Genomic DNA, 18657 nt, shown 5'->3' with positions numbered 1-18657 from the left:
GATCAATGAATTTCTTTAAATGTTCTTTCGTTTTTCTTCTTTATTATTTATTTATTTTGCATTTTCATATGGAATATAGGAAATTGTTTCAGTAGTATTCTTTCTTGTGTGTTGTCCAAGGAGTTACAAGGCTTGGGGAAATCCTCAAGTGACAGAGTTACCTCTTTCTTCCCCTAGGTCCATGTTTCTTTTTCTATCCAGTTCCTCAGTTGCTTGCTTTGGATCTATGTATATGTTAGACCCTAAAGAAAAAAAAAAACACTCAAAATCTCTCAAAATGATTAACAGCAGGTGTATTTCATAACATTTCATCTGATGTCAGTCTTCATTCATTCTTGATAAATGACTGTTCCTATCCTTGGAACCGTCTCGGCCGTTATACAGCTCGTGCCAGCCAAAAAACTCTTTGAGCTGAGGCTCTACCCACAAATGCCCCTCTCTTCATTACCTCAGATCTCGTTTGCCACTCTGATAAGGACACGTCAGCTGATACTTTCCAGCTAAGTTTAAAAATCTTTTATTCTTCTTTAACACATTCCTGTTAACTTAAATAATTAATTTACTTTCCTTCTTGTTTATCTTTCTTGAGTGATTCTGCTTCTCTACCCTACATACATTCACAATATTCTCATTACCATTGTTGGTAACCTTTCTCTTTTCCTCTACTTTTAAAGTAACCCTCTTTTTATATTACCATCATTGGTATTCCTTCTTTTCCCTACTATCCTTGGTATTTCTCTCTACCGTCGTTGGTAGAATTTCCATTTATCGTGTGTGTGTGTGTGTGTGTGTGTGTGTGTGTGTGTGTGTGTGTGTGTGTGTGTGTGTGTGTGTGTGTATTAGTGTTTCTGTCAGCCTTTTAGTTGGCAACTTGTACCGGGGTGTGGCAGAAAGAGGTCATCACAAATAGGTCCACTCAATTTTTATCAAATGATGTACAGAGAGACAGACAGAGACAAGTACATATAAAGTTTATCACTTGTGTTAAGTACGTAATTAAATAAGTATAGTGCATGCATGCTGACAGTCCTGCACCTTTACAGCCTTATTTTTTTATCTCAGTTTACTGTAGTTCATTTAATGTTGTAGTTGTTTTACTAACCTGCATTTTCCTTAGTTGCTTTATATTTATATATTACTTTCCTAAAATCTGATATTAAAAATGATATATGACTATACTTTTTTGTTATTTTGTTATATCAGCTGTAGTTGGCTTCTTTCCAGGATCTTATAAGTAGAATTAGCTGTGCAGCTGCAGAGGAAATGTGAAAAAGATAGGATGGTAAATTAGTGTATTAATTTCTGTTTGCTAAACTGTCATAAGGCCTTATTCATATTTTGCACACCCGCTACACCAGCTGGACCCTGTATCCTTCACAAGACTTTCTGTCTCTAAATTTGAATAACAACTGGCTCTCTAAAATCAAATTTAACATGTGACTTATTGTACTGTGTAATAAAAATAAGTAAACATCAATGTAGAGAGAACAGTTATTATTCCATTAAAATAATATCAAGTAATATTTATGTTTACACAGCATGTTTTGTTTCTCTAGATGCTTTCAACATCCTATCCCTGGACAGTGTCAGCAATTATTACAGGTACTGCCTTTCACATTAATCTTCTTGGGAATTGGTTTAAATTTGGCATGATATGACCATCCCTAGTGCTTGGTAGACCAAGCACATACATGGGGTTAAAATTTCAGTGACATCAAACAGCAGTCATCTAGAAAGATGTACCTTCCTTTCTGTGCAACTCCTGGTAGGTATTTGAATTTCTTAACAGGCAACGCCTTGTATCAGGATACTGTTGCAACAGTTTATATCTTTTTGAATGAATACTTACAGATATCAAGACCATGTTAACATTTGTTTTAGTAAATGTCTAACTGGAGACACCTTACACCTATGCCAATATCTTTATCATTATGTACAAGTGACTCCTCTTTGTTCTACCCAGTTCTTTACTCCTGCACTGTACAGCTGAAATTGATGGTAGACTCGACTCAGCCACCTAAATTATTTCTGTATATTCTGCAGGTTGACAATCAGATCAAGGAATAGTTATATGCACATGCTATGTTTTAGTAACAGTTTTCAGTTTCACTTGGGCTGTGAATATAATCCTTTCTGTTGTTACATAATTGGTGGAACTTGTAGTATAAGATGCCACTATGACATTGCTTGAGCTGTCCTTTTCAGTGTCACAAAAAGGAAGACCTTTAATTCCACAGAGACCCAACTGGGATGGCATGAATATTTCAATCTTTTACCATTCAGGCGAAATATAGCTTAAGTGGAAAGGAAGATTACCCATCTTTGGGGAAGTAAACTTTGCAAGTTTCTTGGTTGTTATTGGGTTTAATTAGTCATCTCATGCTTAGTCCTTTTGGTGGCCTTTGAATTTGTACAGTTGTATGTGTGCATTTGTATATCTTACATGATTTAGTTCGAGGTGGTGCAGCGGTAGCGTTGTTGCCTCACAACAAGAGGTTCTCCCGTTCGATTCTCGGCTGGAGTGCGGGGAGTGCCTTCTGTGTGGAGTCTGCATGTCTTCCCCGCGGTTGGTTGGGTGGGTGTTCGAAATACATGCATAAATGGGAGTGCCTTCGTTGAAGGTTGAACGTCGAGCTGGCACCTCGGCGTTCGTGAAAATCTACTGCCCATCATTAGCGGACCGGAGTTCCGCTGTGGCGACCCCTAACCGGGAAAAGCCGAAAGACAAACAACAACATGATTTAGTTCATATGTTTCATCAACAGGACTGGTATAATGCAGCCAGCAGTCTCTCAGCACCTTTAAGACTCTTCGAATCTCAGTACTCTTCCTGTAGCTTCTTCAGCTTTGCTATACGTTTTTGAAATTTGTCTTCTTCCAATTTGTCTGTTTAGCAGACAGAGACTGTAGAGTTTGGCAATTTTTTGTTTGCATATTCCTTCTTTCTCCTATCAGGTCGCCATTTTGTCTATTGCAGCTTTTATTAGTTAGCAGTTATATCAGTATAGTTGTGGGTGCCTTTTTGCCTTGAATTTCTTGACTTGTTGGTATTTGTATTATTTTTCTACTTCATTAGAGATAGATAAAGATAATGCATAACGCTTTTTTAAAAATGTTCAAAATGTGGAATTTTATATTTTTAATATTCTTATTATTGAGTTTATCAAACTGATACAAATTAAACAGAATTATAGAAACAATATGTATGTAAAAAAAATCCACCCTCTTTCCATCTTCCCTGCTGGATACTTAAAACAATAATTGTTGTAAGTTTAGTTAGTCAGTGAACTCTAATTGCCTTTCTGAAAGATGAAAATTGGGGATTATTACCTGGTTTGTTGGCAAACTACTTGCTAAAAAATCTACTTTATATTCAGTATTTGTTAATCATATTAAAAAGAAATATGTATCCAGTGACCAAAAAAAAAAAAGAGGAGGCCTACTGCATATGGGTGAATCCTAGGATAGGACCACCAAATATGGAACTAAGTTCCCTTGGCTCCACAACCATGCAGACAACCTGTTTGGGAGGAAATAAACTATGCCTTTTTTCAGGTACCAAACAGGCCCTAAGGAAATGTTTTGTTAACCTGTTCTCTTCCAAACTGAAGCAGTGTTTGTTTATAAAACATCTAGGTTTCCAAAACTGGATAGAGCTGTTATGTGTAATTCATTATTCCAAGCAACAAACTAATTAAATAATAATAAGAGGGACATTGTAAAATATTTCTAAATTTTGGAAGCGTTGTTTTTTTCCTCTAAGTAGAGAGATTGCATTTACTGTCAGAGAGGACAAACTTTTTTTTTTTGCAGTCTGAAAAGCTAAGTTAAAGTGATAAGAAATTTAATTCTCTTAAACATATGTGTTCAGGATCATTCATAGGTGCATATCAGGCAAATGACCAGTGGAGACTTTATAAGCCCAACCATGCAACCCAAAGGTATACCATGAGTTATTGTGCCTTAGAGGTTATTTTAAAGGTTGTATGTTAGTTAAGCCATGGTTTAATGGCTGCTTTTGTCCATCAGAGACCTAGCTGTCAGACCAGGGCTGAATTTCTTATTTCCCATCCACTGGTCTAGGTTACATTTGAATAGGTTTAGGAAAGGGCTCTTCTTCACATGAATGTGAAGCCTATTCCATGGAATGATAATTCTTTGAGATTCATACCTGTTTCTCCAACATGTCCTGTTTAAGTCGAGCAAAGTTTAAGTCATTGGATCTAATAGTTTTGGTGCTGTTCATTTTGCTGATATGCAAAAGGTCCATTGGAGTGAAGTCCAGGGATGCCGTATATGCCAAGCATAAATCACCTCTCAGCAGGCTATAGGAAACAGAATGTAGAGACAGGGCTTTGAGATGATCTGCATAGGGCATTATGTTTACGCTCAGTATTCTTTTAGTGGTGAGCCTCTGTGGTCATTCCAGTTGTTGCATGTGCCTGGTCAGGTGTATAATAAAGAGGGTATTATAGTCAATGACGAGGGCGAGTGCAGTGGCACAGTTACTTCTCTGGACCTATATGCCATGCCCTTACTTATAAGTGAGTGACATATTATGATTTTCTTATGACCTTAGACACCTGTTAGTCAAAAGCCAGGTAACTTTTTTACATGAGTCCCAAAATCCCTGACCTCTTTAGGGGTGTTTTATCAACAAATTAGTTTCCTTGAGTGGCCAACTTTCCAAAAGGTGCTGTTATGCATTTCTTGGCATTGAGTTTTAAGGTGTGGCTTTGGCACCAGTCATTTATTTGTATTAGACCTTCTTGTAAAATTGTTAGTATCTTGGGAGGGGTCTGTGATTGCTACTAGCTTGCAATTATCTGCAAACTTGGTAAGCAAGAGGCTCTTGGCATTAGTCTTGACTTCTGAAAAATAGACGCCAAAGAGGAGTGGAGCCAGCACAGGGCCCTGGGGGACTCTACTGGTGACCAGCTTCTTTGTGGAGGTGGTTTCTGCAATCCTAACTTCATGGGTTCTCTCTGTGAGTAAGCTGGCTATCCGGTGAGTTACATAGGAGTTTATGCTTAATTCTATGAGTTTGTTTAGAATACTCGAGTAGAATGGAGTGGAATCAAATATATTAGCTAGGTTAAGGTAGACAGTATGCATAGTATTGCCCTCGTCCATTGTCTTGGTGTTCTTCTCAAAGAAGTCCAACAGATTCAGTAGGCATGACCTGCCTTTGACAAAACAAAACTGGGTTGGGCCCAGTGTCTGAATGTTTCCCATGTCATTGTTAATCATTTCCATGGCTTTGCATATGAGACTAGTTAGACTAATGGGTCTGTAATTCCTGGGATCTGTTGATGGTCTGCTCTTGTGCAGCTGGTTGACCATTGTAGTCTTCCATTCGTGTAGTACGAAGCCTGTACAGAGGCTATTTTTGAATAGTGACTCCAGTGGTCCTGTTAGGTCTTATTTCAGGCTATTTAGGAGCCTTCCTGGGATATTACTGGGGCCCATCGAAGCTGTATTCTTCGTCTTATAGAGTGCATCTAAGACCTGCTCCGTACTGATAGTTGGAGATGTTATGTTATATGGTATTTCCTGGAAAGTGGCCTGAGATGGGGGGTGGGGTAAAGCTGTAGCTGAATTTGTCAGCCAGAAGATTTGCTATATCTTCTGGTTCTATTAACATGGCTTCATTTGCCAACAGTTCAGCACACTGCTGTGTTGCCTTTGAGGTTTCAGACATAGCTAAAGAAAGTCTTATGGTTGTCTTTGGCCTAGGACGCTATCTTTTCTTCAAAATTTGCTTTATTGGACTTAATTAGTCCTCTTAGTTGTCTGTTTAGTTTGATGAGAGAGTTTTTTTATTGTTTTTAGTGATGCACTAATTTTAGCTATGGCTTTTTCTTTAGTTGTACAGCCAGTTTAATTTTAGATTCCACCAGGGTGGTTTGTTTTTGAGTTAGTTTTGGGCTTTCTTCAGGTAAGCACAGCAGCCTGTATTCACTAGTTGCACAAAACTCTAATACTGATTCTGATTTAATGTTCTTCCGTCATTGATTCTGAAGGACAAATATCCAGGGAAAAGGCTTGCCATGTAAAGGATTTTTTTTAGATGTCTGTCTCCTAAAGCTTCTAGCATAGCAAAACAAAATCTAGATATCATAAAGGTATTGCTGCACAATGCTAGGATCATTAACAAAAAAACTCAACATCCTTCATACAACCATTACTTACCCTAGAAAGTATATGCATCATCACTGAGACCTGGTTTAATACCAGTGAAAGCACTCCATCAGTGGAGGGGCTTCAATGCCTGTCACTCATACAGGCCCACCATATTAGATGTAGGCACTAAAGGAAGAGATGTCTCTGTATTCTTAAATAAATCTCACCTCCAGACTCCTTAGACAAAACCATGACTTGAAACTCCTCCATGTCCACCTCACTATAAACAAAACCCTTTATCACATCCTAGCCAAGTACAGGATCTCTTTATGCTCCCAGTGACCCATACCAACTACCTAACTAGTATGGATTTTTTTTGTATGGAGCCAGTCACCATTCTCCTATGAGACTTCAACTATCCCACCATCAACTGGGAGACTTGTACATCCTCAAATATGTATGCCAAGAGATTTCTGGACTTCATAAATACAAATTCCCCGGACCAGTTTGACCACACCCCAAATAGGAGAGGGAAAATCCTAGACTTAGAACTTACCAGTATGAGACAGCTCGGCTCTCTGCATAGTGTAATCTCCTCCTTAGTCAGATCAGACCAGAAATAAATCCCTTTCACTTTAAAAGTGAAGCCAGAATGCTTCAGTATTCAAATACTATACAGTGGCTAATTTACTAAAACTGAGTGATGACCTGAGTAAATTCAAAAGTCCCTTCCACCTTGACGATCCCAATGCTTATGCAAAGTTCTTTACTATGTACTTCTGTTAACAAATAAATAGTTGCATAGCTATATCTGTTCGTCTTAGAAATAAGTACAAAGCAAAATTCAAAAATAAACCCTTATGGTGGAACCCTAATGTAAACAGGCTCTATGACAAAAGAGAAAAAAAAATAATTGCACACAAAAATAAGTCTAACTCTCATGAAATCAAAAATGCTTTTGCTAAACTAAACCAGGAACTCTGAATCCTGATCAAATCAACCAAAGCCTGATATGAGATAAAAAAGCCACCCTGGTGAAAGATAACCACAAAGCCTTGTTTAACTATGCTAAGAATATCAGAAACAATGCCCGACACTCTGCAGGGCTAATAGCAGATGAGTCTAATAGTAAAACCCATCTACTAGTGGACAAATTCAGCTCCAACTTCACCCCCCTCTCCCCTCAAATATTCTCAGATCAAATACTCACATCTATCCCACCATCAAATCTCCAAAGAACACATTCTCAAGGCACTGTTTAAGGCCAAGAATACTAAGTCCATGGGGCTGAGTAACATACCAGACTAACCTACTGGCCAGCCTACTATTAAACAAGCAATGGGTGTTGAGTTTATTAAAATCTTTTTGACTTATTATACCACTTTTGGGGATGTTATGACTAACACCATATGCCAGTTGTTAGAGCTGGTGTTGAAGAATATTTTTTTTACTTCTGATCAGAGAATATATCGACAAACGTGAGGTTGCCATGGGTGCAAAGGTTGCACTGGCTTTTGCTATTTTAATATTAAGCTTGTGGGAGTTGTCCGTTTAGACTAAATTGGAAGGTTTCAAGTATGTGTCCTTATATAGGCGATACATAGATGATTTAATTTTTTTTTTGTAATGGGTCTAAAGAACAATTGTATTCCTTTATAGATGACATTATTATAATGGTGCAGAGTTGAAGTTTGAGATGAATAGTGCAGATGTTAAAGTCAATTTTTTGGATCTTTGTATCACAATGGATACTGATAAGAAATTGTTTTCTAGCACAATTTATAGAAAAGACACCTACACTAATAATTTTTAAATTATTTATGAATTTATGAAGATTAATTTGGTATGTGGGCAAATCATTCACCTGAGTAGACTTATTTCTGATGATGAATTACTTTGTAAGGAGATAGACAGATTGATTTCTGTGTTTGTCTAGAGAGGGTATCCATATGTGAAGCTATTACTAATGTCTATGTTTGCCTAGAGAGAGTATCCATATGTGAAGCTATTGCCTATTAAGGAAGAAATTAAAAAGGCAAGGGTGGACAAATTGTTACCCATTTTGACTAGTGGATTTATCCCTAAGGAACAGAAACAAATGGATTGTACACCTATGATATATGCTTTCCCTGTTCCTATTTGTGTTGACTCACAAGAGGTTAAAAAAGTATTAGTTAACAACTGGAAGGTTATTTTAAGGAATAGAGACTTAGTAAGAGTATTGGGAGATCACCCTTCTTTTATTTACAAAAAAGTTGCCAGTATTAATTCTCTGTTAGAATTTGGTGATCATCCCACTCTAGTGTTACTTGTGGATCAAGGGGAACATACCCCTGTCATAATTGTAAACAGTACAGATTTATTGATTCACCACAAAGTATTTATTTTGAACATCTTAAGAAGACAGTTTACAGCAAGGGCAGGTTTAGCTGTAAAAGTTCAAGAAGAGTTTATTTAGCTTCCTGTACAAACTGAAAAAAAATTTATGTAGTGAAAACTATTAGAGGCCTATACAAAAGGATTTATGAATACTGATTGGCTATTAAGAAAAAGGATTTCACTAACACTCTGGCAAAGCATGCTGATGAATGTAGGGATTTAGGAAATTTGTTTTCTTTGTCCTAGATTTTGTAAACCAAGCCCCCTATGTAGCAGATTTTAACACTGCATTGGAAATTAAATAACTAAAATGGCAAGTGTTTTTAAATGCAGAGAGGGGTCCAGGTTTGAATGGGATATTGAATATTAAATGTTTATTGAAGAATAGATGTTATTAATTTTATGTACACAATTTTAATTTCAAACTTTGGTTGTAAGTTTTGTATTCTTTAATGATATTTTAAGCAGCGTTTATTTAATTCATTTATTACTTAATGTGTACTGATTGTTCATTGGATGATTAATGTTTTTAGTATGAATATGTTGGTGTAATGTTTGTCATCTATTCTGATGAAGTTTGTGGTATTAAAACAAATGAAAGAACATACAGCTGCTTTAGTGGTTATTCGAGTCCCTCCAGCATGTTTTTTTTCAATTTTATATCTAGTGTGTTGGTTTGGTGGTGCTTTTTTTCCATTTATTAATATGTTGTATAAAGTTTGATGAAACTTGCCCAGTGTGATTACAAATGGCACAACAGCACAGTTTCTTTTTTCTGATAAAAATTATTATTCACATACACTGAACAAAATGTCACATCATGTCCTGCGTTTTGTGTAATTGAACTTAACTGTCTGTAAAATATAGTTGATGGTGATTATTTTCTTCTGAAATATAAATCCAGATTGATTCAGATGGATTAAATTTTGTAAGGGGGAATAAAATACCTATTTACCAGCTTTGCGCTGCTCTTTAGTCACAATTTTATAAAGCTATTGGCCTGTAATTTTCAACAAATTTTAAATCTGTATGTGGAGTCATGATTCATTTTGCAAAGGGAAAAAAGGGAAAAAAAGTCAGCTTTAGAATTTGAAGGAGAAAAAAATTGAAGTAACTCTAACAAGTAAGGAGCATGACAGATTAAATCTTCATAAAACTCAGTGGGAAGTGCATCAGTACTAGGACTTTTATTGTTAGATAATTTCAAAATTCTTTAAGATTGTCCCTATTTGTTTGGAATTAATGGAAGAAATAATTGGTGGTATAGTATTTATTTGAATATTCCAGAGTTTGACTTTTCAAACATGTAGGTGGTTCACCAAATAGTTTCTTATAGTATATGGAACTTTTGGTCAGTTTCTGCAGGACCAGTAGCTAAACATGTAGGTGGTTCACCAAATAGTTTCTTATAGTATATGGAACTTTTGCTCAGTTTCTGCAGGACCAGTAGCTAAACCATTATTATGTAATTGGTTTTATGGCCTTCAGAGAAGCTCTCATCAAAAACGTGCCTTCCTGTTTATATATCATCTTTTCTTATTAGGTACGCCCCGCCCCCGTATATTACTGGCCCTTCAAAAGAACAAAATAGTTGTTCTCTTGCTTTTGAAAACGATTTCAGTGAAATTAATAAATATTACTATACTTCATACAGCTTTATTTCTAATGAAAGTTGTTTGTTAAGCTTATCTAAGTGAGTTTGTTGTCCCTCCAAAATATAGGACTTGAAGGCAGTCCATTTTGTGTTAAATAACAATTATTAGCTAGCCTCCAGTAGTTTTTGTTTAAACCTCTATAATATCAGGATAAGCATTTAATGACTTTAGCTTAAAATTTTAAGACGAGTGTATTTAACCCCCCATTACACCCTACCATACAATTGTTTCAAGGTATTTGTATGAAAGAAATCAGGGACCTGTCTAGGAACAAAGAATGTACCACATGGTTGAATTTAACCAGGGAAGAAATCACCCTTCTTGACAGTATTTCCAACAACAGACTCATTCGAGTCATGAAACCTGATAAGGGGGGTGGATTGTTCGTTATGGACCAAGATAGATACATTGAATGTATGCTAGAACATTTATTTGGTAATGGATATGTGCAAATATCCCGTAATGAATTAAATATAGCATACAGACATGTGGACATGGTCCTAACTGATTTACTTTTGAATGACCATATCACTGAAGTGGAATTTAATTTTTGCATACAGAAACATCCTAGGACCCCAACTATTTTCGGGATCCCAAAGATCCACAAATACATCACCCACCCCCCACTAAAACCTATAGTGGATGCAAAAGGTTCAAAAACTATTTCTATAGCTAAATATTTGGACCACTAGTTAAAAAATTGTTTGAGTTCATTCACTCACATTATCAGAGATTCATGGCATTGTCTAAAGAAAATTAAGCAAGAGTTTTATAGTAGTAATATTATCTTTACTACAATTGATATTAAAGACCTATTTAATATCAATTGTAGTAAAGATAATATTTACTACAATTGATATTAAAGACCTATTTAATATCATTCCACATAGTGAAGGTATTGAGCTGCTTTACGATTTTTTTTATGTCAGCCCACCTCATTTTCACATACAAAAATACTTACAGTAAGGACCTTGATGGAATTAGTCTTGGAGAATAGTTTCTTGACTTTTGAAGGACATTTATTCAAACAAAGGTCCGGAATAGCAATAGGTGCAGCCTGTACACCAATTTCTGCTAATATAGTTTTGACTCAGTGGGAATTGTCCAATGTTTTTATATCGGAGGGGATGTCACATTGTAGATTTTACGGACGATACTTGGATGACATCCTAATTTTTTGGACCGGTAACCAAGACCAGTTGTTAGAATTTTTACTCTTTCTCAATTCTAGCACTACATTTTTGAAATTTACAGTGGAGATGCACACTGAACTCATTAGTTATTTAGACATACAGATCAGCAAGGATAACATTAACAATCAATTTTGCTCGACTATCTTCAGGAAGCCAACATACTCAAATTCCCTTCTCCATTTTGAGAGTGGGAACCCCCTGCACCAAAAACGATCTCTGGTTAAGGGTCAGGGTGTGAGACTTGCCCATATGATTAGTAAATTGGAGGATTTTTACAAGGAAAGGGATATTTTATTGAGTATGTTAATGAAGAGGGGTTATCCTGAGAAATTTGTGAAACTGTTACTGGATGAAGTAACAGAAAAGAGAGTGTAAGGATACTTTTACCCCTTTTTAGGTTTAGACATCTCCAGATTGTGTGCACCATTGGAAAACAGCATACTGACAACTGGTTCTTATAGGAATGGGTTGATTCTTACATACACTCCACAATTCCCTCTGATTCGAGACATTATTGCCAAAAATTGGTTCATATTAAGAAGTGATGAGACCATCGGGGGGAAATTAAGTGATGCACCTGTTATAGTATACAAAAAGGACACTAGTGTTAAAAATCTACTAGAAAACAACAAGGGTAGGAGCTTCAAATGTGTTGTAGGTAAAATGACAAAATGTGGTCAGTGCACCCAGTGTAAATACATTTTGGGGAGTGATAGAGTCCTTATAGATAGATATGGTTGGTTGAGTTTCAGCCAGAAAAACAATTGTGGGACTAAATATGTGGTTTATGTAGGCATACGTCAGGAGTGTTCTAAATTTTACATTGGTAAAACCAAGAATGCCTTTAGGACACTCATATACCAGCATATTTACGATATAGGGAAAGGGAATCTAAAAAAAGCATTAGCCAAACACGTTAACATCTACCTAGGTCACCACTTTAAGTTTACAGTCCTGGAACGGCTTGTAATGGATGAGAGAGGTGGTCCGGCCCATTGACCAAGTATTAGAGTTTAAAGAACTATTATGGCAATTGAGGGTAAATGCCACCACTAGTCCAGGACTTAATGATATGGTTTCTCTTACTAGTTTTTAAAATTAAAAGCAGATTTTCTTTTTTAGAGGTGACAACACTGTTATTATTGTTGCAGTCTTGTTAATACTATAAGCATCATTATCATAAATACACTGATAGAAAATACACCATATTTGCACTATTTATGCATTTTTAACTAGTATTTTCTTTATATATGGTTGATAATTTAATTTATTTTATAACAGGTTCTATTAATAGTTGTGTTCACACACGTACACTATGTATATACACATTTTATACTTTTCATCCAGTTTTTTTTAAATACAAGGGAGTTTGTTTCTTTAAATCTACAAATGTTAATGATTTACATATGGTAATTTGTTGGTTTGTTAATCGATTTTAATATAAATAAGATGTGTAGGAGTGTTATTGTCATTCTGAGGAAGTCGTATGTAATTTTGACGAAAGCGCTCAATAAATTTGGATTTTTCCTGGCATCCAGCTCATGCTTTTCATGGTTTTTGTTACTTGGTTTTATGGCCTTCAGAGAAACTCTCATCAAAAACGTGCCTTCCTGTTTATATATCATTGTTTCTTATTAAGTATGCCCCCCCACCCCCTTATATTACTGGCCCTTCAAAAGAACAAAATAGTTGTTCTCTTGCTCTTGAAAACGATTTCAGTGAAATTAATAAGTATTACTATACTTCATACAGCTTTATTTCTAATGAGGGTTGTTTGTTAAGCTTATCTAAGTGAGTTTGTTGTCCCTCCAAAATATAGGACTTGAAAGCAGTCCATTTTGTGTTAAATAACAATTGTTATTAGCTAGCCTCCAGTAGTTTTTGTTTTAACCTCTATAATATCAGGATAAGCGTTTCATGATTTTAGCTTAAAATTTTAAAATTGTATCGACTTATTTTTTACATATTAATTTTTAAAACACTGAGAGCGTGAGCATAAGTAATTCTCTGAATTTTAATATTTTCACAATTAGTGTATACTCTTCGTAATAAAAAATCTAATTTTGTTTGTTTTGGTCCTGAGGTCTAAATAAGTGTCATCCTGCTCATAATAAAACTTGTTTGTTCAAACAACAAGCAGAATCAGAGTTGGTAAAATATCAAGCAGCTTGCATTCATTCCCATTGTGTAGTCTGTTGCCCAGCTGGGTATTTAAAATCCGTTGTATAGCAGAGAATAAAGTATTCACAACAAGATTGCTTTCCACAAAGTATGCATAAACAGAACCAGTTATTAAGACCTGAGACTCGTACTGAATTTTTACCAACAGTATTTAGCTTTTATTGTAATAACACCAATACCCACTGGCTTATTTATAAAATGTATCAAATTCAGCTTAAATGATTTAAAATAAAAAAAAGGAAGGCAGTAAATGCTTACCAGAACTTAACTGAACTTCCTGTAGACATGAAGCATTCGACCAAAGATGGCACAGTAACTTATTCAGGTTATTTCTTTCTATGCAGTGATTTAAACCATTGGTATAACATTATTAACATAACCCTCCTCTAAGTTGTGTTTATAACTGCAACAGGAGGGAACCCGCCCAAACCTTCCTCCACCCATTTGAAGTAGAGGAGAGTACAGTATGAATGCAATATGGCAGAACAATCTTAAAAAAAAAAATTCCTTAAGAATAAGCTTATAGGTTCACAGGATGTTACTGGGCTATTGACTCAAGGGTTTTTACAAGTCTAGCTGTTAAATCCAGCATAATACTAGATGAGAAATATTGTCTCTGCCCAAGGTTTTTCTAGCAAGGACTACCCATGTCCAGGAGAGAAGCCAGGGCAATCCCTGTCAGAAATGTACAGATGTTCTTTGTGTTTCACTGTTGCAGTCATCACATTTGGGTTATCCCTGCCAGGGTAGCCCGCAGTCGGCCCGAATACCAGAGGCTTAGTATTTCTGTGTCAGTTGCTGTTGCTTCAGGACTGACGTCAGGTCATCAGTAGTATAAAGTAAGGCAGCCAACGCCATTACATCAGTCTTTCTTGCCGAGGAGCCCGAAGCAGAAGCAGTTCACACGAGTGCCGGTCGGCTGCTACCTGAGTTTTCGTTTTCCGAATTAAAGCTGAAGTCTTCTAAAGCTAAGTACCCCATTGGGGATCCTTATTTCTTGCTCTAACCGATGTCAGAAAAAGTTAACAATTGTCTCGTCTGTGGAAAGTAAATACCACACCGAGACTATCATTCTTACTGCGACACTTGCTTAGGCCCAGACCACAATGTCCCTCGCTGTCGTTTTTGTGCTTTGTTCAACGCCAGAACTATATGTCGTCAGGCCCTTACTGTAGCTACATATTTTTGCTCTCAGTCCTCGAATTCCGACAGCAGATCTTCCTAAAAAATGTAAGGATAAAGACAGAGACAGACCGCACAGGTCCAAACCTACCGATGATGCTTCCGTTAAGCTAGTCATCCATTCTTCTGTCCTCAGTGAGTTGCTTTCGCAGCCCCTGATGCCCGCTTCTGTGGATTCGCAGGATGCTACCGAGACCCTTTCGGAGTCCGGTATGCTGCAAAACTCTTCATCGATATAGGATCCTGCGGATGTCTCTACCTTTGGGTCCGGAGCCATTGAGCAGGCACCGGCTTCCGAGGAAGTATTTCACACTACTGTTTATCGACACACACCAACTTCTTCTGCGTCTACTGTTCTTTCAGAAACTACCGAGTTTCTAAGGCCCAGGGTAAGAACCACACCCAGGAAACAAACCAATCTCAGGCACCTGCTTCCTTACCTCAGTCTCAAATGCTTAAAATGGCAGAAGACATTATAATGCCGATTAGGGGAAGCCAAGCTACCACTTCCAAAAGAAAAAGAGATTTTCCCCCAGTAGTTTTATCTGAACAGGAGTCCGATGACTCTGATGCATCTGAATATGAAGACATGCAATCCCTCTCTGCTTATGAGGATTTTGATGCAGAGGAATCCAGTCTTTCAGCCTCTCAACTTGAGGACTTTTCCTTTGGGGAAACCCTACATACTTTGAGAGAGCATTTCCAATGGGAATGTCAGGACTACCCTCAGTTTAAAAAGAGACTCAGGGAATTCTTAGATCTTCCACAGCACAGACCCTTGGCCATTCCTCCTGTCCTGGATGTTGTGGATGATGTTTTCATGGAATCCAGTTTGACTTCTGACACCCTCCCTCCTGCTCCCAGTAAACCTGACAGGAATTAAAGCAACTTCTGCTATGAATCCCACCCCCTCAGATAGGGATTCCTGAGCATTAGACAGGGCAAAAATGTATACACCTCTGCTACTCTTGCTATTAGAGCACTAAATTGTCAGTTCCATATGCTAAACTTTCAGCAACACACCATGGAACTCCTCAAAGAAAAAATATCATCTTTTTCTGCTTGTGCAGAAAATAAAGAGTTACAAGAGTTAATGCATTCTGCAAGTCAAGTAACTAAGCACACCTTACACTGTGGTTTTGAAGCCCTATAAGCATCTTGCAGGGCAGCAGTCACTGGTTCTGTCCTTAGAAGGCATGCTTGGCTTAAGGAACAGTCCTTGCTAGACCATATAATATCCAAATTATTGGATGACCCTTGCACAAAAACAACTTATTTGGCACCAAGACAGAGGAGGTCTTAAAAATGATGGAAGAAAAAGCTAAATCTATGCAGACAGTTAAGGATTTCCTGCAGGTCCAGCCACCCAGGTTCAGTAGGCATTGCCCCTCCAAGCACTGGTCCTTTCCTGCCCCCTCCAGGTCAGTTCAGTCCAGACCCCGGGGAAGCAGACCCCCCAGACTACAGCCACAGGGAATGCAGAGATCAAAGCAATAGAGTTCCTCCACTTCAAAATCAGGGAGTGCTAAGCCACCCCCTCATGTTAAGAACTCACAATAACTTTCCACTTCCACTCCCTCCCTCTGCCCACTTGCACTTGCCCCTAGGAGGAAGACTCTCCTTCCATGTAAGCACTTGGGCCACCATTACCAACGACAGCTGGTTCCTCAACATAGTATCCATGGGATACAAATTTTCATTCCGCACTCTACCAACCCCAAAAGGGTTCCCAGATCTTCCTCCAAAGTAATGGGCAGAGGCAAAAAAGCAAGTCCTTTCCCTGCTGTCTATGAGAGCAATAGAACACGTTCCTGCAGAACAAATAGGCCAAGGTTTCTACTCCAGGATCTTCCTGGTACCCCGAAAAGAGGGCACCTGGCACCCTATCCTCGCTCTAGCCATTCTAAACACCTTCCTGGTGATACCAAAATTCAAAATGCTCACTCTCCAGCAACTACTACCTATGCTCTCTAAGAATGCTTGATTAGCCACCCTAGACCTCCACATCCCAATCAGGGAATCATGCAGGAAATATCTACGTTTTAGGGCAGGATCTCTGCACTTTCAGTTCTCTGCACTTCCCTTTGGCTTATCTACTGCTCCCAGAGTTTTCACAAAATGTCTGGCTCCTGCCATTGCTTTTTGCAGACAAATAAATATTCATATTTACCCATAATTAGATGACTGCCTAATTCAGGCAGACAATCAGGAAAAGCTGCTCAAGCACCTGGTCATTGTAAAGGCCCTACTGACCTCCCTAGTGTACACTATCAACGAAAAGAAATCCAAACTAGTACCCACCCAAAAGATTATTTTCCTGGGAGCAAGCCTGGACACAGCATCCCAGATGGCATTCCTTACTCCAGAAAAACAAACTTACCTGACAGCCTAATTCTCTCAAATAGCCACCAGACCCCAGTTATCCGCAAGGAAAATACTGCAAGCTCTGGGGTTCATGGCATCTTGCATTCTGCTCATTCCATATGCTAGACTGCATAGGAGGTAACTTCAATGATAACTAAAAAGCCTTTGGTGTCAACACTCTCAAGACCTGGAACTCTTATACCAATGATACCTTGCCTAAGGAAAGATTTTCTGTGGTGGACAGCAGTATGCTACCACAACAAGGGACTACCCTTCTCACCACCCCATGCCGCCCAGACCCTCACCACAGACACATCAGACTATGCCTGGGGTGCACACTTGGACGGCAGGTGCATACAGGACCAATGGAGCCCACATCAAATACATCTGCACATCAACCAAAAAGAGGTGTTAGCTGTTCAGCATGCATTGACATCTTTCAGGCCCTTTCTCTCCCCAGGGGCTGTACTGATCAAAACAGACAACACCACTGTGATGTGGTATATCAACAAGCAGGGAGGGACTCACTCCTACCCTCTATGCAGGCTCACCATGACCCTTTGGCACACAGCCTCAGCCATACAACTACACCTGTTAGCACAATTCCTCCCGGGCTCTCTAAACTCTCTGGCAGACAACTTGAGCAGAAATCTTCTGGACCCACACGAATGGCAGCTAGACCAAAGAACCTTCACCCTAATAACTCAGAAATGGGGCACCCCGAAGGTCGACCTCTTTGGTTCTCACTCCTGCCATCAGCTCAGCAAGTTCTGCATTAGGGAGCCTCACTGCAGGGCCTGGAAAGTGGATGTTCTATCCTTCCAGTGGATCAACTTCTCAGTCTATGCTTTTCCCCCACTACCTCTCATTACCAGGGTACTGCTCAAAATAAGGGAGGAAAAACCGAAGACAATTCTAATTGCTCCAGACTGGCCTCACCAGCACTGGTACCCACTGCTGCGCAGCCTGTCCCCTCTGTCATCATGACATCTCCCTCAGATCCCAACCCACCTAACCCACAGGGAAGGAGAATTCATGCATCCCCAATTGCAGACACTCAGTTTGGCAGCTTGGCCATCTCTGTTGCTTTTTTTAAAGCTGTCTCACTAGGTTAAACCCATTTAACATAGCGAGTTTTGAAAAAAGCAACGGAGAAAGCAAGATCTCCATTGCTTTTTAAAGTGTCTCGCTATGTTAAATGGGTTTAACATAGTGAGACAGCTTTAAAAAAAGCAATGGAGATGCCCCTTTGCTTTTTTTTTAAAGCTGTCTCGCCTATGATAAACTCGTTTAACATAGCGAGACAGGTTGTAAAAAGCAACGGAGATCTTGCGTTCTCCTTTGCTGTAAAAAAAAAAAAAAAAAAAAAAAGTTATACTAATGGAAAAAGTCCGGGCGACCGGACCTTTTTCCATTACTATAACTCTGATTGGTCAGCGTGCACGTTTTGGAATATTAATGGAGGGGGGGGGGGTCGTTGTATAATACTCTATAACTACCTAGCGGCAGGAATATTACATCCTGGACTTGCTCACCTTAAAGATTGTAAACGTACTATGTTTGAGAAAATGTTGTTAGCT

General features: G+C 38.3%; 1 protein-coding gene across 1 annotated transcript in view; it reads left to right on the top strand.

Moving 5' to 3' along the window:
- The first annotated feature begins 933 nt into the window (after nucleotides 1–933).
- The window catches only part of TMEM62 (transmembrane protein 62), a 462564-nt gene continuing 444840 nt past the window's right edge, over nucleotides 934–18657 (top strand). The window contains exons 1-2 of the mRNA XM_044073516.1: nucleotides 934–959; nucleotides 1483–1602. Of these exons, the coding sequence (XP_043929451.1) occupies nucleotides 934–959; nucleotides 1483–1602 (146 nt within the window). The remainder of the gene's footprint in view (nucleotides 960–1482; nucleotides 1603–18657) is intronic.

The sequence above is a fragment of the Protopterus annectens genome, chromosome 6.part0, assembly GCF_019279795.1.
Source record: "Protopterus annectens isolate FY-2018-M chromosome 6.part0, PAN1.0, whole genome shotgun sequence".
Lineage (NCBI taxonomy): Eukaryota > Metazoa > Chordata > Ceratodontiformes > Protopteridae > Protopterus > Protopterus annectens.
This window is presented reverse-complemented; position numbering and strand designations above follow the sequence as displayed.